Source organism: Labeo rohita, chromosome 14 (genome assembly GCF_022985175.1).
Source record: "Labeo rohita strain BAU-BD-2019 chromosome 14, IGBB_LRoh.1.0, whole genome shotgun sequence".
NCBI classification, from domain to species: domain Eukaryota; kingdom Metazoa; phylum Chordata; class Actinopteri; order Cypriniformes; family Cyprinidae; genus Labeo; species Labeo rohita.
Window position 1 is genome coordinate 354,244 of NC_066882.1, and position 24,794 is coordinate 379,037.

The 24,794-nt window shown below is 36.8% G+C and overlaps 1 protein-coding gene across 2 annotated transcripts; it reads right to left on the reverse strand.

Annotated features, from left to right (window-relative positions):
- rab28 (RAB28, member RAS oncogene family) lies at positions 1 to 24,712 on the reverse strand. Of its 2 annotated transcripts, XM_051128442.1 has the most exons (8): positions 24,331 to 24,712; positions 18,876 to 18,972; positions 15,307 to 15,395; positions 14,843 to 14,972; positions 5,871 to 5,974; positions 3,136 to 3,213; positions 2,733 to 2,827; positions 1 to 1,009 (listed from the first exon to the last, which is right to left on the reverse strand). In XM_051128442.1, the coding sequence occupies exons 1-7, from the start codon at positions 24,403 to 24,405 to the stop codon at positions 2,735 to 2,737; spliced, it is 666 nt and encodes a 221-aa protein (XP_050984399.1). In that variant the 5' UTR covers positions 24,406 to 24,712; the 3' UTR covers positions 1 to 1,009; positions 2,733 to 2,734. The 2 variants fall into 2 exon arrangements, with proteins under 2 accessions (XP_050984399.1, XP_050984398.1); XM_051128441.1 differs by lacking the exon at positions 2,733 to 2,827 and having other exon boundaries at positions 24,331 to 24,707.
- Positions 24,713 to 24,794: the final 82 nt, after the last annotated feature.

Genomic DNA, 24,794 nt, shown 5'->3' on the forward strand with positions numbered 1-24,794 from the left:
TCGACGTGTGTCTTGACATTTATTCCTAAACGGTACGACGCTCTACAACACCTGGACAGGCTTGAGTTTACAAATACATTCAGTTTTTAAATAGAAATATTCAGAGGTCACATAATGAAACTTCTCTAAGTAGAGGATCCCGTGGAAATGAAAACACTCGCGCTCGCACAAACCAACAAATCACTCAAATAGAGTTTACAGGCAGCCTGCAAATACTCAACACAAGACGTCTCTGTGTGACTCCTGCTTTACTGCAGATTATTGGTCCAATATGATGCTCATAAACGTCAAATATCAGTCATGAGCACGGAGGGGGGACGATTATGTCCGTGAATTTAGGATATTCCCTCTGGATTTGCCAAATTTAATTAAAACAGCATAAAATACTGTGTAAAACCAGTCATTATGATTCTGATGCTCAATGTGAAAAGCTCTCTCTATAGAAATCTGTCAGAATGGCTTCCTATAAATGTATTTTCTTTCCTAACACACACACACACACACACACACGCACGTGCGTCTGCTCTAACCTCTGACCGGAGGAAGTCAGTTCTCCGTCGGTGCGAGCGAATTCTCCCGCAGATGTGAGATCTCGGCTCGTTCTCAGCTGCACGAACTCCAGCGGCATTTACACGCAACGATCCTCTATAATGATCCGTCTGTCTCGACTTACAAAAGCAAAGATTTATAAGGTAAAGCTCTGGTACTTCCACACATTAAAGCATTTGTAGCACATCTAATTGGCAAATCAATTTCAAAGAAACAGGGAGGACAGTATAAAGCAGGATCTGTGTGTCCGTTACGCCGAGTTCAGAGTCCGTCTGCATAAAACACGACACTTTAGATGACAGACACTCAGGAGACGAGAGACGCGAGCGAGACAGACAAACGGACGGACAGAGGCGATGTGTGCTGATCACTGTATGGTACACATGGAGCTGCGCGGAGGGTTGACGGTTCGAGCCACCGACTCCTGACTGTAGTTCACTATGTCTGCTTTAACCACGTGCTGCAGAAACACAACAGAGACAGAAACCTTCAGTCAGCTCTCATTTCACCTCATCACTTTATTAATCACATGTGAAAATGATTAGATGTGCACTGACAGTCAAGAGTTTTGAGAGACACCTATTGTAATGTGGTGACGCTGAAAGAACACAAGAAGGCTGGAAATGATGTAGTGATCAAACAGTGTGATCTCAGGAGCGGTTAACAATTTAACCCTTGTGCTTCAATTAAAAAAACTTACAAAGGTTCATAAAGGACAAAAATGTCCATGTCCAAAAACTGTCAAAAAATTTTGAAGCTTGGAAGTACAGACTTCAGTTTGGTCTAATTTTAAAGAAGACGCTTTACAGGTTAAAAGCCTGTTATAGAAAAAAAAAAAAAGTTATAGAGATTTAAGTTTTATGAAAATGATTTATGAGCATTTTTTTTATATAAAATATATATTTTATAAAACACGATGAACACAAAAATGGCTAGAAAATCAAAGCCATTAATCTAAAGTTGTGTTCCAAATTTGAGGCTGATATCTTAAAAAATGAGCTTTTAGTAAGAACTTGCAGTACAGTATAATTTCTCCCTCTCAAACATTACAGGTGCACACACACAAACACACACACATTTTTTTTAGGACACATACAAACCACACTATGACATCCATACCAACACACCCACACAATTATAGCTGCATAATAGGGTTGTTAAACGATTAATCGCGATTAATCACGTGCAAAATAAAAGTTTGTCTTTACAAAAAATGTGTGTGTACTGTGTACATCTATTATGTACATATAAATACACAAAGATGCATGTATATAAGAAAAATATGTTTATATGTACATATTATATAAATTGTATGTATATATACATACAAATATTTTTTAATTACATACATGTATGTGTGTATTTGCATATACATAATTAATATACACAGTACACACACATTTTATGTAAAAACTGACTTTTATTTTGCATGTGATTAATCGCAATTAATCGTTTGTACATCAAATAATTGGTCCAACTGGCTCTATAATACAGCAAACATGGAAAACAGGAAAAGTGTGAGTATTTGTTTTATAGGCCAAACCTGAGAAAATTGCACCTTCTGGTAAAAATTTTTTTAAACTGTAATTTTGAAGCCTTGCCAAACAAATGAAAGCCTATTAATAAAGACTGCATCATTTTATAGTTAAATGGGATTAAATTTGCAGTTCTAATGGGTTTCAATGAGGACATTTTTGTCTTTAAGGTCCTGAGAGGAACTATTTTTTGTACCCAGTGTAATATATGTAATATAATATATATATATATATATATATATATATATATTTTTTTTTTTTTTTTTTTTAAAGAAAATGAGGGTGAAATAATAAAATTCCAATAAAAATATATACAAAATGATGCAGTTGTCAATACCACAAGCAAAATGAAAAAAAAAAAAAAAAAACTGAAAAAGACAAAAATGTCCATAAGGTTGCGAAAGGGTTAAATTACCACAGAAGTGTATCCAAACTTTTTTATTGCTAGTGGATCATACAATACTGTCAAATAATAATCTGTGATCACTGAGCATTAACATGTTCATATGACACACTCACTACAGAACAACAAACACACTAAACTCTCAACTACTGGATTCAAAATAGACATAAAACAAAGTATGAGTTTATGATCAAGCAAAAAGGATGAACACACACACACACACACTCTTACACACACACACATACTGTTACTGGACAGAGCAGATCTTGCTCTGGTTGGTCTCTTTTCTGATTGGTCCCTCATCCTGAGGATAGTCCACCAACTCCGCTTTGACAATACGCTACACACACACACACACACGCACAATGGAAACAGAAAAATTGAGAAAAACAGAAGAGGAAAAAATGAGGTTTCATGCATCAGATAAAGAAAGAAATGAAGACAAAATGACTGCAAAGATGATTTACAGATGAAAAATAAAAGAATGTGTTTAAATATGTGTGTAATATCTGAACACAAACACACACACACACACACACACACACACAGTCAGTCTAAGTGTTAGTATGAATGCGTTTATAAAAACTACCATAGAAGTGAAATAAATAGAAAGGAGCAAACACTGAGATCAACACTGATCATAGTCACCTGTGACTGCTCCATCTCAGCCTTATTCAGCTTTATGCCTAAAATCTCAGCTGCCAGTCTCTGGAAACAGAGAAACACCTGCAAACACACAGAATAAAACACTGACACGCGCAAACACACACCAGAACACTGAACATGTGTCCGGCCCCGTCTCGGGAGACGTCGTCATAATTTGTACAACGCGGCAAAACTGTACAAAAACAAATAAGCCAAATTTAAACCAGAAACACACTTAACACAAGTATGAGATTTTGCTTTACCAGAAGCTTATTGCTTGCTTAAGTATATTTCAGGCCTGAAGCACAACCCCAAACTGTATGATATCATACAATTTCAGCATCTTGAACGTGGTGAAATATTGACTTTTAGAATTCAGCATGTGCATGCAGTCATGGTCACGTGTCAAAATTCAGGAAAAATTTTGAAAAATCAATTGTGAGACGTAAATGTAGAATTTGTAGGAAAAACGTCAGAACTATGTGATAAAAAGTAGCAACTGCCTTTTATTTTTATTCAGTGACACAAATAAGCTTCCATATATTTCACAAATTTGACTAAAATATTTGGCTTCTGTTAAAATAATGTGATTTTAATTGTGAATCCAAATCCAAATTTTGTGACGTGTGTTGTCATTGTTTTCCTTTTGAGGCAGACGTCACAATGGTTTGTGACTTCACGCAATCTGAGGTCAAAAATAGTAACTCACAGCAGCTCAATCAGGACAAAATATCATTAAATTCTGAGCTTCGCAAACACAGACACACGTGTGCAGAAATAAAACAAATCATGCAACATCAGAGAGCTGTATGTGTGAATATGTGAATATATATACAGCTGAAGTCAAATGTTTACATGCACCTTTCAGAATCTGCAAAATGTTAATTATTTTACCAAAATAAGAGGGATCATACAAAATGCATGTTATTGTTTATTTATTACTGACCTGAATAAGACCACAGGTCACAGGAGAAAACAATAGTTGTATGTATAAAAATGACACTGTTCAATAGTTTACATAAACTTGATTATTAATACTGTGTTATTACCTGAATGATCCAACTGACGGATTCATCTGCAACTATTACAGAAGGTTCAAACATTCACTGATGCTCCAGAAGGAAAATCAGGCTAAATTATTTTGTCTTCTGAGGAACATTTAAGTATCTTCTGTAGCTGCTGAAGGGCAGTTTTAAATGAAAAAAATATCATATTCATGCAAAATAAGAAAAATGTACACATCTCCATTCTGTTCAAAGGTTTTCACACCCGGCTCTTAATGCATTGTGATTCCTTCTGGAGCATCAGTGAGTGTTTGAATCTTCTGTAATAGTGGCATATGAGTCCCTCAGTTGTTCTCAGTGTGAAAAGATGGATCTCAAAATCATACAGTCATTGTTGGAAAGAGTTCAAATACACAAAAATGCTGAAAACCAAAGAATTTTTCTGAAGAACAGCAGCAGTTGAACTGTTCAGGACAAACAAGGGACTCATGAACAACTATCACTAAACAAAAAACACAGCTGTGGATCATTCAGAAACAACACAGTATTAAAGGAGAAGTCCACTTCCAGAACAATAATTTACAAATAATGTACTCACCCCCTTGTCATCCAAGATGTTCATGTCTTTCTTTCTTCAGTCGTAAAGAAATTCTGTTTTTTGAGGAAAATATTTCTGCATGGACTGATACGGTGCCCCGATTTTGAACTTCCAAAATGTAGTTTAAATGCGGCTTCAAACGATCACAAATGCGGTTGTAAACGATCCCAGCCGAGGAAGAAGGGTCTTATCTAGCGAAACCATCGGTTATTTTCATAAAAATAATACAATTTAAATACTTTTTAATGTCAAACGCTCGTCTTGTCTTTCTCTCCCTGAACTCTGTGTATTCTGGCTCAAGACAGTTAGTGTATGTCGAAAAACTCCAATCATATTTTCTCCCTCAACTTCAAAAATCATTTAAAAATCATCCTACATCACTGCAGAAGAACAGACACAGTGTTTACAAAGTGAACATGCAAAGAAGATCAAACACCCTTAACAAAAAAGGCAAAACAGTGATATAGAGCGATTTTGAAGTTGAGGGAGAACATGAGATGGGAGTTTTTCGACACACACTAACTGACATGAACCGGAACAAAAACTGTCCAGGCAGAGTAAGACAAGACGAGCGTTTGACATTAACAAGTAAATAAATTGTATTATTTTTATGAAAATAACTTATCGTTTCGCTAGATAAGACCCTTCTTCCTCGGCTGGGATCGTTTGAAGCTGCATTTAAACTACATTTTGGAAGTTCAAACTCGGGGCACCATATCAGTCCATTATATGGAGAAAAATTCTGAAATGTTTTCCTCAAAAAACATAATTTCTTTATGACTGAAGAAAGAAAGACATGAACATCTTGGATGACAAGGGGATGAGTACATTATCTGTGAATCTTTGTTCTGGAAGTGGACTTCTTTAATAATCAAGTGTATGCAAACTATTGAACAGTGCCATTTTTATACATTCAACTATTATTTTCTCTTGTGGACTACATGTAAACGTCTTTTATGTGAAATATCTTATTCAGGTCAGTACTGAATAAAAAATAACATGTATTTTGTATGATCCCTCTTATTTTGGTAAAATAATTAATGTTGCATATTCTGAAAGGTTTATGTAAACTTTTGTCTTCAACTGTGTGTGTGTGTGTGTGTGTGTGTGTGTGTGTGTGTGTGTGTGTTACTCACAGAGTCTCCTGTCTTCGCAGACACAAACTGACTGATGAGTCCGTTTTCCTGACAGAATCGCTGATGCTTCTCCATCTTTACTGTCCGCATGTGCTCCAGATCAACTGCACACACACACACACACACACACACACACACACACACCAGAAAGAGATGATCAATCTGAGTGAATAAACACTGAATTCTGTCAGTTTGACTGGAATCACTAGACATGATTATTTGATAGGAACGCTGACATGATATAACGTGTTCATGCTCATTTGTCAGAAAACAAGAGCATCTCTGACTGACACACCACAGCAAAACCCAATCACCGATGTTTATGTTGGTTTGCGTGTGAATGAGAATGACGTGTTATTTCACTAAGCTGATTTGTATGAGTGATGATCATATCGGTGTGCATGTGAATATCTTCACTGTGTGCAAAACAACACTGTGCTGAACATCTCCTCATGTTCCACAGAACAAAGACGTCATCCAGAGTTTGAGCAGGAGTGAATGATGACAGAATGATGATTTCTGCGTGAACTCTGACTGTAATCTGTCCGAGCTGCTTTCACACACCTGTAAGTGAGGATCACGTACAGAATGTCAGACCTGAGGGCACACGCACACCCCCCCCCCATGTCATGTGATCACGCCACTCGTCGTCATGTGTGATCCGGCATCGCCGTCAGCAGGACTGTGATTTAGTGAGCGCTCAACAATGACGCTCTGACACTCGTAACACACCCAGTGTGTGTGTGTGTGTGTGTGTGTGTGTGATGTCACTGCGGGGTCACGCACAGGTCAGAGCACAGGGGTCACGCAGGAGATTCACTCTGGCTCCATTTACACCACTCCTACAGACACACACCTGTGTAAGTATAAGTGTGTGTGTCATATTTCTACATCTCTGAATAACCAAACAACCAGAACCAGCTCACTGCATGAAACTAGAGGTTATGCTTTTCTACATAAACACACACACACACATATTACTGAGGGCAGATCTGTGCAGCTGTAACCAAACACTCATAATCCCACAGATAGTTCAGATCCTGCAGATGTCTACACTGTCATCAGTCAACTGACCACACACACACACACACACACACACACACACACTAAAAGTATCTCTTAAATAAAGCACATTAATCAGCTCCTGTAAGACAATAAAGAGCCAGTTCACCCAGAAATCCTCATTCTGTCATCATTAACTCTCTCTAATGCTATTTAAAGCTGTGTAACACAAGATATTTTTCCCAAACAGTTAATATTGAAGCTATTTTTAAATAAGTTATACATTTTATTATTATTATTAATATTATTATTATTAGTATTACTGAATACTCTATTTTTTTAATTTACAGTAAAATATGATAGGAACATTTCTTATTTCAAGATGTTTTACTTATAATAAAAATTAGAGTAAAAATTATTAGTCATAGTAATATTTAAAATCACAGAATCTCTGGCCAAACTGCACTGCAAACACTGAGCTTTTTTATAGCATTTTAAATCACAATGTTAATTTGGAACAGTAATTTTTTACAAAAATAAACTGTAAAATAATAATAATAATAATAATTTCTTTTTTTTTATTTAAAGTGAAATATTACCACAGGAATATTTCTAATAAAAAAAAAAATAGTATCAAAAATAAGAAATAATTGAAAATAAAAATCTATTTATTTATTTTTATAGCCATATTAATATTTAGTCAAAAAATTGTTGGCTGCAAATCTGGAGCTTTTTAAAAATCCCCTTTTAAATTGCAACTGTAATTTTACTAAAATTGTAAACAAAATTATTAAATATGCAAGTTTTTTTTTTTACAGTCAAATATTACAAAAGGAGTATTTGTTATTTTAAGATATTTTAGTAATAATAATAATAATAATAATAAGAAGAAGAAGAAGAAGAAGAAGATGATGATTGATCACTTTTTTGGCCAAATTCAGAAATGTAAGCTTTTTTTTTTTTTTTTTAATCATATTTAAAACCACAAAGATACATTTTATCAGAAAGAACACAATTCGATTTGTTCACCAAACCGTGCAGCCCCACATTATCACACACGTGTGTGCGGATCACATTCATCACATTCAGGTCACAGGATCCTCTGGCATCTCAATGACAGGCCTCATTCATTACGAGCACAAACCCTGTACCGTGCGTCTGTAGAGAAATATTTAGCTAAAAGCTATTGTTACCAAATATAGCGCCCAGATCACCAGAACGAGTTATTTTAGATCTCTGCTTACAACCTGAAGAACAGAGGAGTGTTATTCTGCTCTGAAGCTGATCGTCACCGTGAGACGCACACGCTCACAAAATCAACACCGCCTGTGTGTGCGCGTCCCGCCCGCACCTCCAGGGGCCGTCTGCGTATCAGGGGCCATTTTTCTCCTCTAATCTAATCTAAAGCGGCGGACGCCGATCCCGCGCTCGTCTCTCTATCGGACGGATCTGGAGGAGGTCTGCTTCTCCTCACGGCGTGTGAGATAGCGCGGAGAGCGATGGCTGCTCCTCGGCCTTGTTTACTTAAAGCGCCGCCGTCCAGGAGCCCTGCGCACACTCACTGTCACAAACACATCACAGCATCACAGCATCCATCAGTCAAACGCACGCTCATCTAAAGCCCGTCTCACGCCGGCATCACGTCACCGGCGGAAGCAGCGCTGCGGCGATCGTGTTCTGATGGAGAGCTGACGGGGTCACGAGAAAATGTGCAATTATAACTTACAGTGAGGTTCAATGCATTTTCACTCATATGACTTTCAGCACTGTGTCAAACACAGAAAACACTGGAGTCACAAAAACCACAGAAGCATCTTTAGATGATTTAAACTAGAAGCACAGCTGAAATACATACATTACATTACACAGTATGTTATATGGGTAAACACACTTTAAAAAAAATGTTTATTAAAGTGATGCATTTACTTGATATCCAAACTGACACGGGATTTTAAAAATCCTGGTTTCTAAGAAATTGATCAAAATGAAGTGAGTTTAAGTTTCCCCACTGACAGATATTTGTTCCTGATTTAGGCATTAATTCTGTTAATGTTAATGAATTTCTATTCTTATCTTTAGTCTTTTTGCATTTCAACTAAATGGATCTTGAGAATGTTTAGATACTCAGGACTTCTGTCTTGTTTTCCAGTACAAATATCCAAACATTCTTAAATCAAGATACATTTATTTAAGCGGCAAAATGGCATGATATATTAATATATTTTTTACCCAAAATTAAGTGAGTTTATGATTAAAATAAGGAAAAGTATCTGCACATACTTTAATAAGCTTGTAAATCTTTTTTTTATTATTTTTAGCAAAAATTCACTTCATTTTTATGAATTTCTCTGAAAATAATATTTAATATTTTCTGTCATTGTGCATCTTCAATAAATATATCTTGAATTAAAAGGGTCATCGGATGCCCATTTTCCACGAGCTGATATGATTCTTTAGAGTCTTAATGAAAAGTCTATAATATACTTTTGGTTAAAAAATGTAATTCACTGCATCTTCAGCAGCTCAGATGTCGGGAGTAAATGACGACCACTATGTTCATTATTACATCCAGCAACACAACACCTCAATCGCTCAATCAGAGATATTCGTGTCTAACTTACATCCCTGCTCCGGCATCCAAACAAAGAGGACAGACTCTGAAAGCTGATCTGAGGTAAGACGCTCATGTCAATCAACTATTGTGGGAGTGGCCTCTGTCATGTGACGGCACAACGACAGGCATCTGAGAACGGCTCGATTTGAAAAAGGGGATATTATTTTTACAGATTAATTAAAAACCATGGATTGCATGGATTTTTATCATTATAGGGCAGATTTGTACATACACTGACAACACACATTAATGTTCAAACAACACGAAAAAGTGAACTTTGCATCCGATGACCCCTTTAAGAATGTTCAGATATTTGTACTGGAAAACAAGAAAAAAATCCTGTGGAAGAAAAGCACTTTCTGCAATGGAGGAGTCACAAAAACCATAAAAGCATGTTTAACTGGTTTAAACCAAAAGTAGACCTTAAATTTAAGCCTTATTTAATCATATGTGATTCTGAACCACAAAACCAGTCATAAGGGTCATTTTTTTTTCGAAATTGAGATTTGTACACCATCTGAAACATCCGAAGAATAGGACAATATTTGGCTGATATGCAACTATTTGAAAATCTCTAATCTGAGGGTGCAAAAAAAAAAAAAAAAAAAAAAAAACTAAATATTGAGAAAGTTTTTAAAATTGTCTAAATGAAGTTCTTAGCAATGCATATTCATCAAAATTAGCTTTTGATATATTTACAGTAGGAAATTTACAAAATGTCTTCATGGAACATGATCTTTACTTAATATCCTAATGATTTTTGGCATAAAAAAGGGTATATAAAAAATAGAAAATAGATCATTTTGACCCATACAATGTATTTTTGGCTATTGCTACAAATATACCCGTGATACTTATGACTGGTTTTGCACATATAAACTACATTACACTACATGTTAAACTGTGCATGTGTAAGAGAGAGAAACTGCCAATCATCAATCATCACAGCAGTGTATGTCAGCAATCACAAACAAAAGCACGTGACAAACTGACGGTGATCAGAGAACGACACAGTCAGCAGTGGTTTAGCTGTGTGTTACAGACACTGGCGGTGTGAACGAGCGAATGAGCGTAACAGCGTCAGACGTGACGTCAGAGACGTGTTCGGAGTCGAGAGCGTCTGAGCCGGACATTTAACAGCGCCGGGCCGCACTCAACGCATTAGAGAACATGAGCGGAGTTTAACGTCCGCTCTTCTCCATTAACGGGACAGCGAGCGAGCGAGAGGTCAAAGGTCAACGCCCGCTGATGTGCGACGCTAAGTGGCTGTAAACAGGAGCGTCGGTTCACGTCAACACTCGTGCACTGTGATCCAGCGCAGATCCACACAGAGCCATTACAGCCCGTCGCACGAGGAGCACACACTCTCCTGTGTGTAGAGCTGATGGGAATGTGTGTGTGTGTGTGTGTGTGTGTGTGTGTGTGTGAGAGAGAGAGAGAGAGTCATACAGCTTTATGGATCCTCAGGCGTGTTGAAAGCCAACAAAAGCCCCAGTGCAGAAGAGGCCACACAAGACGCGCACACACACACAAAACACAATATCAGACACACACTTTCCTTCTGAACTGTAGAGACACACACACGTACCTGATCACACACACACACACACACACACAGAGAGAGACGTGCACGCGTGTGTGAGGCGTAATGGCCCGTGATGTACCACACAGGCTGGTCTCAGCAGCACCATGTGCACCAATATTTACCCAACGACTCAAGCGGCACACGGAGAACTTTCCACACACATGCCACTGAAAGACATCACATGACCCTGATCCTGAGCTCTGATTGGTGCTCTGACAATGTCCAGGTGTGACTCGGGTCATCTGACCGCTGAATGCTACAATCCGCTACGACAAACATCAGCGCACACAGAGATACACGCAGATACATATTACACATTAACACACAGAGAGAGAGAGAGAGAGAAACGTCTATAAGCTGTTCGGGTGAATCGAGCGAAATGTATCATCTGAGCAGCTCAAATCCACCCCAAAATCAAAAGAAACAAAGACATTCTAATTCGCTGATTTTAGGACGACTGAAACATTGATGACAATTAAACACATATCCTGCCTTATTATGTTAAAAATAATTAAAATAATCACAACAATAAAAACAAGGAATTTAAAAATGTTTTAAAATGATTTAAAAATAGAAAGATGATTAATATCATGAATAAAATGAATAAAATACAGTGGAATCAGTTCAGATTGGACTGTAATGTCTAAATAAAAAAAATATAGTATTCACACATCCTGGTTTCTGTTGTACGGTGTTTATTTTCACTGTATGGCAGCAGACACACACTAAATTCCAATAATGTTAATTTGAGAATTGAAAAAGTCCTAAAAATAGGCTTTATATTATTAATGTGAATGTTTTGTTTTGATTCATTTCAATTTGATTATAATTAGTGCTGTCCAAAATAAAAGTTTTTGTTTACATAATATGTGTGTGTGTACGGTGTATATTTATTATGCTTATATAAATACACACACAAGCATGCATATATTTAAGAAAAATGTTATGTTTATATATTAAAAATATTTATATATAATATCAATTATAAGAATATAAATATATACATGTAAATGTATGTAAATATTTTCAAAATATATACTGTATGTGTGTATTCATAAATACATAATAAATATACACATTATACACATATTACATAAACAAAATATTTTATTTTGGATGCAATTAATTGTGATAAATCGTTTGACTGCACTAATTATAATATAATTAAAACTAGTTAGGATTTGGTTAGGATAAAAAGTAAATAAAGTCACAAATTGTGTATTATTCCTTTCAATACGTTAAGGACATGTGTTTAATAAACACACATATACAGCGCTGATATTGAGAAGGACTGAGAACAGATAGAAAACTGACGACTCCTTGAGAACTGTGTGAGAACTCACTGATGAGCTTTAGTGGAGAAGAAACTGACTGATAAATAATGACTTCATTACTGGAGTAAATGATGACAGAAATGAGTGTGTGTGTGTGTGACTGTTGTAAAAATGAATCTATATTTGTGAGGTCTGCCCTCCACTCTTCATCTTCATGGGAACATGTAGGTCTGCCCACACACACACACACACACACACTCGAGCCTGACAACCAAAACAAAAAAGAGAAGGAAGAAAAACAGCGCTCACTTTCTCTGCAGACGATTCCCAACAGACTAAGAGAGAGACCGACAGACACAACGTCCTAAACGAAAGGACCAAAAAAGCAAGAAGGAAGATGTTTGGGTGCCTCTGCTCCACTGATTCACGACTAACCATCACAAAAATGCAGCGAGTCCAGTTGATCACTTTAAAGACCTCAAAACCATGAAATTGCATACTGAAGAAAACCTGTCAGCTCAAACACATGATCAGTTCTACTGACTGTAACTGTGAGCAGATTAGGAGCACATCACATCACATCACATCACATCTCATCACATCTCATCCTAAATCTGACTTCTAGACTTCTCAAATGTTACTCACGTCATAATGTCTCCTAGATTTGTTGTAAACATCAGGAGCTTTGGCCATACACAGAAATGCTAGTTATGCCAATAAACTCAGCAGAAATGAAATGAAACACACACTGACCGTCGGCTCCCACACACACACACAGGGGTCAGCAGAGACGGTCAGTCGTACATCAGAGAGGTCAAAGGTCACAGGTCAGAATCATACATTCACTGATTATACCGTTCCATCGATCACACACTCACAACAAACACACAGCGCTGTGATGATCATAGATCCCATGTTATGTAAGAGCACTGACGTACACAGCGATCTCGCATCGCTATTCGACTAATAATAGGTTAACTAGAAAGGTTACTAATTTTCATCTTACTGAAAAAAGTTGAGAAAACTCATCTAGTTTCAGTGTTTTACTGAGCTCACTCAACTTATGAAAGCATTTGTTGTGTAAACCAACACTTGATTTTCCAGGTGCTAAATGTTCTCTTTATTTCTTCCTGAAATGTGGTGGATTTTTTTCATTTAGGGTCACGCATGCACATGCATAGTTTACATTTTCGGTCATTTTGACGTCCCTGTTGACCCAAGAACTTTAAGACTCAAAGTTTCCCCAAAATTAAGACTCATCTACTGAATCGTTCAAGGAAAATTCACCAATTCTTCAAAATCTGTGAAAGGTTGTTTCTGACCGTTGTTTCTGGATCTCAATTACTAGACAGATGCAAAATTAAAAGAAAGTGCAGGAAATCCAATTCACCTGTTATTTGCAACTCAAAAACAAATATTTATGACAAATAAAAATAGAGAGTTATTTTGTGTGTGTGCGCAAACTGACCCCTAAAACAATAGAAAAAAACACACTAAAATTGACAGGAATCATTACATTTCTCACATATTTTATATTATTTAATTTCTGACAAGTTACTTTTTCATCAAGCTGATTTCTGGCAAACCAGTGTGAGTCAATGTGATGACAACACTGAAGTTCCTCCCAGTTTTTGAACACAACAAAACAGTACCAAGACATTTCTCTCAGTCATAACTTCTGGAGAGAAATAGTGCAGACACTGAACCAAGATCAACCAACTTTGCAGTGCGTGTCGATCGCCTGTGTCTCTGCTCACTATCAAATGAAGTACACTGTGAAGTTCACTACACTTCAGCCAAAACTCAAAATTGAAGCACACCTCAGAGCAGCTTTAGATCGTATTTTTCTCTTGGACTGATGAGAGAATTAAGGCAGCATTAGCAGACGAGCATTAGCCTGCTTTAAATCCGAGCTGTCAGATCTCAACCGCTCTGTTTGTGTAAATGAGGAGCTGCCAAACCGAACACGAGTGAAGTATGAAGTACGTTGTGCCACACGGCCCGTCACAGCTCCTCTGTCCGTCTCTACACGCTCACCGTTACACACATTCACTGTTAGCGGAGTGTGTTAAACACAGTAAGACTAGATGGACCAAACACCTGTAGAGATCAACCGTATTACACTGTATATCCACTACTTGTTTTAATGAAATGAATGTATTCTATTTCAGTTTGACCATGGCTATTTTTAGGATCATTCAACCTTTTTTTTATCATGTCCATAAGTTTTTTCCCACATAGCAAGTGCCAAAACCTTTACCATGTTTCATACCATTCTTATATAGTAAAACTATTCTAAAAAAAAAATAAAAATCACTCTATGTAATCACTACATCTCATTTTGCAACTTAACATAATTTTATAAATATTACATAGTATTTAAAGCTTCTCTGAAACACTCTTTATTGTGCACTGAAGATTATACAAATAAACACACAATTCACCACTGAAATATTACACTGTGTGTGTGTGTGTGTGTGTGTGTGTTTGTACTCACTCTTGTTTCCGATCAGTGATATCGCCGGTTGTGTGTCTGACTCTTCATTGGCTTTTCTCACCATGTTCAGCCAATCTTCAAGATTCTCAAAACTCTGGGAATTAGTGATGTCGTACACCAGGAGCACACCCTGCACACACACACACACACACACACACACACACACACACACACAAACATCATCACCCAGGTTTCATACATGTAAAACATCACAGACTAATTTTCACTTTGACAATTAGCAGAATTACACACACACACACACACGTCTTTTCCTAACATCAGCAAATGTAGTGATCTTGTATGAATGTGTGTGTGAGCAGCAGGTGGCGCTAGAACCTGAATGTGTGTATTTACAGCAGGTTTCTGACTGTATTCCGCACACTAATTGCACTGCAAACATTCATCTGCTCAAACACACACACAAACAGCCATAATTATTAAACATTAGAGTGTGTGTGTGTCACCTGTACTCCGTAGATGTATTTGTCGAGCATTTTTCCTCCAATAGTCTGTCCTCCGATGTCCCACACCTGCAGCGTCACATTCAGGTTTCCTTCAACACCAGTGAGAACACGATTGGAGATCATTTCAGCCGTACAGAGAACAACCGGACGAGTTCAGCACAGCAGAAAACATTACTAGTGCTGAATGTTTGCTTTAGTTTATCCTACTGTATTTACACTGATGTTCTCATTAACATTACTGCCTACTTGTAATGACATTAGCTCACATGAAATATCAATGGACAACACATCTACAGCATTTATTAAACATTTACTAATGTATTTTTAAAATCAAATGTTGTATTAGTTAACAGTGTGTAATAATCTTACTCAAATTATTTCATATGTACAACCTTTATTTGTTACTCACTGATTTCAGATTTGACTGACAATATATTTTACTATATTTACTAACAAAACAAACTTTTTTTATGTTCAAATAGCATCTTAATGCAAAATGGGTTAAATATACAGATGTCTGATTTGCCAGACGAACTTCAGTCGCATTATGATTATTATCTTCTCTCCAACTGTATGTATTTAATTTGTGTTATAGTGCACATTACAGCTGCACTCATGTCCATTTACAAAGAACTGAAAACTAAATTGCTAAAATGTGCAGTACAACAGAAAAGATAATATAGTATACTTAAATCAACATTTTTTAAAATAAATTATATTTATATAATAAATTAAATAAACAAATATAATTATGATCAACTGCAAAGTTATGCGAGTTTACAAACAAATGAAAAATAAATTGCAGCTATAACGTACAGTGCAACAAACAAAAATAATATAATAAATTAAATTATTAAATAAATAAACTGATGATAAATATTGAAAGTATTTCTCCACTGGTGGTTTTTGTTCGTAGTTAATGGAGCTGAGAGCGTTACAGTCAATAGATTCAGACTATACAGTCGCACGTATATATAAACCAGTCTGAATCACGCTCGTGTTCATCCCACACTTCTCTTCATGTGCTTCTATAAAGATCTCTTTTCTTTATTTATTCTAGAATTCAATCTTTACGGTAAGTGACTGGCTCATTCTGAATGTGCTGACGGCGTGCGTTTCCCTCTCTCTCTCTCTCTCTCAGTTATGGTCCATGAGAGCGTGAAAACAGAACCGTCCCAGCATGAGAACGGCCCCGAAAATAACCCGGCGGAGGGGAAAGAGGGCAGCGCGACTCCTACGTCAGAAAGCGCTTTCTGCGGCACACTTACAATAAATAGACACGGACAGACAGACGGCCTCTGTTTAGAGCGCCAAACAAACATTTCACTCGTGTCATTACGGCAGACGCTCGCCGTCGCCCTTAATTCAATATTCGTTTAGGATTTTAATGCACCTTACTGAAAGATCAATCGTAAAACATCACGGGCCGGACTCGTGAAAAACAATTTTGCAATTCTTCAAAAGAATTATTTAAATGTATTTAAACATGTGCATTTAAAAGCAGCTGTCAGATCTGCATTTAAATAATAATAATAATAATATGTCCTAAATGTAACATTAGTATCAAAATATTAAATACAAACTGGTTTGGTTTGCTCACTTTTTTTCTTTATTTACTTTAATTATTTTATTTACTGAAACCCCCCCCCCCAAAAAAAAGGCCAATAATTAATACCCAAAAAGAAATTTCCTCTAATATTATTGCATTGTTCTCTGAAACAGACGATAGCAATAAACGCTCAAGAGGCAGAATGAGCCATGCTGTGGTCAAAAAAGGGAGGAAATGCTCGTCCGCCCGCTCATCTGTCCGTCTGTGATGCGTTTGTCGTGGAGTGTTTTGGACTCTCAGTGTGCAATTAAACATCAAACTAACTCACATTCTACATTGGTAGCCAGTGCTTACAGTACACAATCTGTCTTTGAGAGAGAGAGCTCTGCGTGTTTGTTTAGGAGTGAAGAGCTTTCGTAGGTAATAAAGTTGAAAAGAGGCAGACGTACAACAAACACACACACACTGGAGTGATTCATTCAGAGCTTCGGCACAAACCCACACAAACACACGGCCGTCCAGCAGCGGCGCTACAGAAACGCTCCGGCGTCGGCACAGAGATCTATTCATGCGCTCCGTATCACCGCCTCTGTCAACAACAGACAAGATCTGACGGAACACAGGACTACGGCTTTGCTTTGATTCGTGGATAAAACTACATCTCTACCTAGAAACCAATTACCTATGCAAATTATGGCGGTGTGATTTTACACATCAAGAACTGTACAATATTTATTGAAATAAATTTTGAATATTTTCGGTCTGTAAATATCATGACTGGCCTGTTGTTGTTTTTTAATTGATTCTTCCAATTGATGAGCATGAATGTGAATTGCAATAGTCACAAACACACACAGGATGTTGAATTAGGCTGATTTGGAATGACAGGAAGAGGAATTTGAATTATAATTTTAAATGACACAACAGATGAATTTCATGAGTTCAACATAAGCAACAAATAATAAAAATGACATCAAATTTGAAATACAGAACTTAAAACTACACTTACAGCAGAATTTCTTTGAATTTCAGCTGATTTTTAACCAAACTTCCTTTAATTTGAATTTCAATTACACGTCCTGTTTGTTAGCTGATCTCAAATTTACAAATTAAATTGGAATTTAAAAGTCATTTTCAATTCAGTTCTAAATGACATGAAAAAACCTGTTGATTATTGTTGAGTGTGTATGTTTATATGAAAGGACTTCTGTGTTTATTTATTCAGTCCTGTGGTGTTCAGAGATATTGTAGTTAACTAAAACTAAAATCATTTTAAAAATGCTACTTGAAATAAACTAAAATAAAATGTATTGTTTTCATTTAGTTTAACAACTGAAAGAAAAATAAAAACTATAGACATATTTAAGATTAAAAAACTAATCAAATGAACACAAAATTAAAACAGAAAATATAAAAATGAAGACTAATTCAAAATATTACAAAATGTTAGAAACAACATGGAATTAAAAATTAGTCCCAGCAAAAATTCTAAAATTTAAATGAACAATAAAGTTCAAATCGAAATTATTTGTGACAACCAGTCATGAGGGTCAAACTGAGATTTATATATAATTATTATATATAATAAGCTTTCCATTGATGTGTGGTTTCTTAGGATAGAATAATATTTGGCTGAGATACAACTATTTGAAAATCTGGAATCTGAGGGTGCAAAAAAATCTAAGTATTGAGAAAATCACCTTTAAAGTTGTTCAAATGAAGTTGTTAGCAATGCATATTACTAATCAAACATTAAGTTTTGATATATTTACGGTAGAAAATTTTGAAAATATCTTCATGGAACATGATCTTTACTTAATATCCTAATGATTTTTGGCATAAACGAAAAATCAATAATTTTGACCCATACGATGCATTTTTGGTTACTGGGTATAAATATACCTGTGATACTTAAGACTGGTTTTGTGGTCCAGGCTCACATTTGTCAAAAGCTCATGTACTTCTGTGTGTGTGTGTGTGTGTGTGTGTGTGTGTGTGTGTGTGTGTGTACACATCTAACCTGGCAGGGTGATTCTCTTGAGGAAGAAGTCCAGTCCTATCGTCTGTTTATACTGTTTCCCAAAAGCCTCTTGTGCAAAACGGATGGCCAGAGAAGTCTGAGAAACACACACACACACACACACATCAGAACAGTTTAAATTGAATGAAATTGTTCTCACCTATTCTGAGGCTCCGCCTCCTCTCTGGTTATGAAGGGCGTGGTTAAAGAATGACCACATCTTTGACTGACAGGTGCTTCGTGTCAAAAGCCACAGCCAATCAGACTGACCCTGCGTCCCAACGTTCATACTATTCATCCCAAATAGTGTGTGAGATTACAATAAGTGTGTCCCAAAGCATAGTATGCTGAAAAGAGTATGCCAAAACTCCCCGGATGTTTCAGGTTGATTTTTGACGTGTGGATCTGTGCACACTCTAATGGCTAATATTTCCCACAATCCATTGCGCTTTGGTAAAGGATTCGGTCCAGGACTACAAACACGAACAAAATGTATTAAAAAACTACAAACATGGTGGACGTGCGCAACCGGACACACTAGAAAAAGGTTCGAGTTACCAATAATCAACATTTAACCTGGTAAAAAATATTTATTTAAAGTCATCTGTGTAATATTTAATCTGCAACAGCAACGTGAACTTTTATAAACATCAGTTTGGTCGTTAACTTTTAAATGCATCATTACGCAGAAAATACGAGCAGAGTTTTCGGCACGAAGGACCAACGACTGACAGATCAACGTGATACAACGCGTTTCTTTCCAGTACAGCAGGAAGTTAAACTGAATGAAATGTGGAGGATGTTAACTGTGACAAAATGATTGACAGGTCAGTTTACTGTGACAGGGTAAAGGCGCAGTTGTGTGAAGTGATAGTTTGTCCCAAAGCTTGACTACTCTTCTCCTACACACTCAAAAGTGTGCACTTTTTCTTCATCAAAACAGTACATACTTTAAGGGCGTAGTATAAGTAGGCACATTGGGACGCAGCATGAGTCTGTGTGCAGCGAGAGAAAGCCCAGATTCCCATTACCGCATAATACACACTCACAGGACATAAACACACACCACAGAACCTCTCACACACACACACACACACACACACACACACACACACACACACACACACACCCGGAGCGGTGAGACAGGCCTGTGGTCAGGTTCATGCGCTGATGGGCCAACATTAATTCACTATGATGGATGTTTAATGGCTCTAAGTTTATAAACACAGAATGGAGCGACTTTAAACTTACAGTAATAAACTGACAGTAGTCATTCACTAGAAGACCAGAAACATGAATTAAGTCCATTTTAATTCAAGGAGATCAGGAATTCCCAAACATTTTAAACAGCAAAATAACTTCAAATCTCAGGGTAGTTATTTTAATATTATTTCCTTTTTAGATTTTTTTTTTATGGCAACCCAACACAGTCAAACATGGAAAAACAAACTAATAAACATCCCCATGTTTTCCACAAGTTGATTAATCACAGTACATTGAGGTATTTTTTTATTACAGGTTTCTGGTCATGTTTGAATCTGCAAATGATCCATTATCTGATTAAATGTGCACAGATTTGCATTCGTTTCCAGCACATAAATCTGATCATTGGTAAAGTTCACATTTCTTCTGTGATTTTGTCGTCATATTAGAGTTAAAGGTTGTTCCAGAAGGGATTTTTTTTATCACTCCATAAATCAGAAAATACTGTCGACAGACAGAAAACAAACACATTTTCACCATGTTTTTAGCAGTAAAATGTTTTATAAATCAGAGTGAATGAAATATCAACAAACTGTCAGAATATAGAGAGGAGTGAAACTGTAAAGTTTGGTGTTTGTAAGAGAAAAAAACTCTTTAAAGATTGAATTCTACAGACAAAACTCTGTAAAGTGTATTTTGGATGTTTTCTGTCCACGAGTCATGAAATGGAAACAGGTGCATGACATTTATTTTAATTTTACTTTTTTTAAAATGAGCCGCTCTTACGAACCCCAATTTGTGAAACAGACCAATAAAGCTGGACTGCCGCTCAGATTCTTGTGATTACGCCGCTTTAATCCTAAAGCCGTTCGCCGGCACCGATCCGGCCGGAGTCGCGTGCGTGTCCGTGAGAGGACGGGCCGATCCGATCCGAACGCCGCTGGACGGCACAAATGTCTTCCACATGCCGCGTGGGACCGGACACACGTTTGTGTTGGCGTTACGGTAGCGCGCCGCGTCTGCTTTCCCTCCCGCTCTAAGAGACGTTTAAACAACCCCATCTGGAGCCAGAAGGGCCTGAACACGCACTGCTACCCAGAACCCTCTGCTGCGGCCGCGAGGGTCACCGCCGCTGAGAGCAGAAACGCTGTGGATGCCACACAAACCAAACATAGAAATCCAGGATAAAGACATTTTTCCTGTGGTCTGAAACCCTGAAAGACATTTCTAGTAGGAAAATTGGCCCTTTCCTAAGACTGAAATGCTCTCGTTTAGCAAATCCCAAAAACACCTCAGTTTCACACAAACCTAAGAAAAGCTGGACTGACGACACCGACTCATCCATCTGAATCAGACTTTGTTTTCATAAACCGATATTTATTCTCACATTCCACAATTGATCTTTCGTCCTCTATGTACTGTACATATAATGTGTGTTTGTGTTACATGCTAGAAATGTTGTTTTCTGGACCAGGGTTAGAGCGTTATTACATTTCTGTTTCTGAAATTCTAAAAAGACTGATGCTTTGATCCAATCTGATGCCAAAATCTGATCACATTACTTTTGAACAACAGGCCCCTGAACTTTATCATCCGTATGACAACTGAAAACTGACCTCACTTCCTGTTCCTGCTGAACACATTTGCACATCTTGTTCTCAATCAGCCCAGAAAAGGACAGAGATGATCCGTCACTCAAGCTCTGATCAATACTGACATTTACTGACGGAGTGCACACAAATACTGTGAACTGACGTCCTGACGCTCTGTTCAATCTCTGTGTGTCTCCGGATTTTTAGATAGATTTTACTACGTAATATAGAAAGGAAAACATGCATGCAAACATAAGATAGTAAGTGAATGTATTTGGCAACCCATCCTGCTCACACTGACATATAATGAACACCCTACAGCTCTCACTGTCTGTCTGTATTCCTCAGTGAATGATCATGATGGTGAAGAGACGGACAGGACACGTGTATGTCAAACACTGCACTGCTGCACTTATTAAAACAATACAAAGAATAACTCATAATTAAACGCAAACACTGACTCTCCCAGAGACGGCACCTAAAAACGTGTGCATTAAGATCGTTACAATCCTCATTAAATCATGAGCAGGAATGAAGCTCAGCTCAAATCGCCAGTACAGATTAACCAGCTAGATTAAAACAATCAAACTGCTGGTAAAAATAGCAACTCCTTTACATTCATGTAATCTGCTCATGTTCATCTGTGTCTGACAGCTGTTATGAGTTTAAGATCAATTTTGCAAAGCAATACTGTCCCCCAGGAGGTGGCTGTCCTGAACCTTAATGCCTAAATTTTAAACTTTTGTAATAATAAAATAATAAATTATAAAATAATAAAATAATATATATATATATATATATAAAATAATAAAAGTAAATGTAAAATAATATTTAAATGACTTTTGCATTTTATTCCATTGTTGATTTTAAAAATATTATTTCAACAAATGGTGAACTTAAAAAAAAATGTTTTTTTTTGTTTTGTTTTGTTTTTTTTGTAAATTCTGAAACTTTATCCAAAAGAAAGTGTTCCACATTTTTCATGTCATTACCAAAACAGTGTATGTTTTAGTCCATTGGCTGACAGTGATTTTAATGAAACCCCTACATTTATGATCAGGAAATATTCCTGTGTCCCTCTCTGTCTCTCATGGTGAGCACGGTGTCATCATTTTAAGGTAAATGTGTTCAAAAGTCTGAAAAATCTGTGTGCAACTTTAAAGAATGTCACTAACAAACACCATTTTTTCTATAATTAAGCACACTTTTTTGGGAGTTATTTCATAATATTTAGTTTTCATACGTGTACCACTGTTCAGAACTGTGTTCGCTAACCATGTGCTGCTTCAAACAAACGACTGTAACGTGTCATCACTGATTCAGTAGTGACAAAAGGGAACACACAATCCTCATATTTGGGGAATATAAACAACATTTTAGTACAGTTTTGCAATTTTTTTGTATTTTAGTAAAGTTGTAGTATGCGAGTTATAATTCTGTAATGTGATGCAGTCGCTACCAAAACATTAGTGTCGTGTCACTACCGAAACATGGGATCTTTTGCCAAAATTAAAGTATACTGAAATATAAGATGTTATGATAGTGTTTGGCTCAGTGTATAGTCAAACTAAATGAATCCTTAAGTTTGAAATCAGCATTTTCAGCTTTTCGCCTTTTACAAAAAAAAAAAAAAAAAAAAAAAAAAAAAAAAGGATTAAAAATACAACAAATCTCATCAATCACACTTAAAATATTGTTGAAATTGTAATTGTTATGGATTTACCTCTGAATACTTTTTAGTAAAAAACAAAAAAACATAAGCAAAATCTTAATAGGTCAATATAACCCTTCTTATTAAATTATATATTACTGTGTTTTGGTAGTGACAAATTTGAGAGAGGACAAATATTCCAAAACTTTCTGAAAATACAATGAGAATTACTTGCAGTTACCAAAAATGTGTACCTTGTTTCAAACTCTGACTACGAACCAATTCCGACGGCCCATATATATATATATACACACATTTTATGTATAACTATACCAGCAATATAGGAAATATATATATATATATTTTTTTTTTTTTTTTCTCTCTCTACACTGCTTGTTTAAATCCTATAATCTTGTTGCAATGTTTTGGTAGTACAATATATATATATATATATGCAAATGATCATATTCTAATGATTTGTGAAGGATCATGTGACACTGAAGACTGATGATGAGTAATGATGCTGAAAATTCAGCTTTGATCACAGCAATTAATGACATGTTGACAGATATTCACATAGCAAACAGCTGTTTGAAATTCTAATAATATTTCACTATTTTACTGTATTTAATGTTCTTTCAAGAACATAAAGAGTTTACTGGCCCCAAACTTTTGAACGTCAGTGTACAGTACATTTACTATGGTATTTTTGAGAGACTGTGGTTGCCATGGTACATTAAAAAAACATATGTAAACCGTGTTGATTAATAAAATTGTATTTCAGCTACTTCTATATATATAATCCAACCTATAATTATATAAGCGGCTATAAAGCGAGTGTTAATGAACACTGTGTGCATCACAGATGTGTGTTGTTGACAGTGTTTGTTGTGATGTTGAATGTGATGTGGTCTGTTCACACACGCAGACGGATGAGTGTGAGTGTTCACTCCGCTGATATTTGATCAGAAATCGATGGATTGTGATTGATTTCTCGTGTGTTTCGTACCTTTCCCGACGCTCCGTCTCCCAGCAGCACGATCTTCAGCTGCCGCTCCTGAATCTCCTCCTCCGAGTCCGACATCCCTCCCGACAGCGGCGCGAGCACACAGAGCGACACAAACACACGGTACCGACACAAACTCACACCGTCAAACGACAGACAGAGATTTAGGAGCAGCGGGATAATCTGATCACGGATCCATTCGCCGCCATCTTCCTTCAGCGCAAACCAACGCACACCACCATCATCATCATCATCATCATCATCACCACCGCCGCGGGACGAGCTTTACAACGCGCGTTACAACCGCTATATAACCGTACAATCGCGTAATTATCCAGTTAAACTCAGCAGTTATCAGTTTAATGTTTAAATCGGGAGCGAGCGCGATTTACTGTGTTTATGTGGACGGCGCGCCCCCGACGCCACCGGAATGGACTCGTCCTTCATGACGCTTCCCTGTTGCCATG

What these genes read in the sequence shown, in the direction of transcription:
- rab28 (XM_051128442.1), bottom strand. Translation starts at nt 24,405, where the DNA reads ATGTCGGACTCGGAGGAGGAGATTCAGGAGCGGCAGCTGAAGATCGTG. An exon ending in GAGACGGAGCGTCGGGAAAG is followed by an intron (nt 18,973 to 24,330) that starts GTACGAAACACA and finishes TGTGTTTCTCAG; the next exon opens with ACTTCTCTGGCCATCCGTTT. An exon ending in CTGAGATGGAGCAGTCACAG is followed by an intron (nt 2,828 to 3,135) that starts GTGACTATGATC and finishes GTGTGTGTGTAG; the next exon opens with CGTATTGTCAAAGCGGAGTT.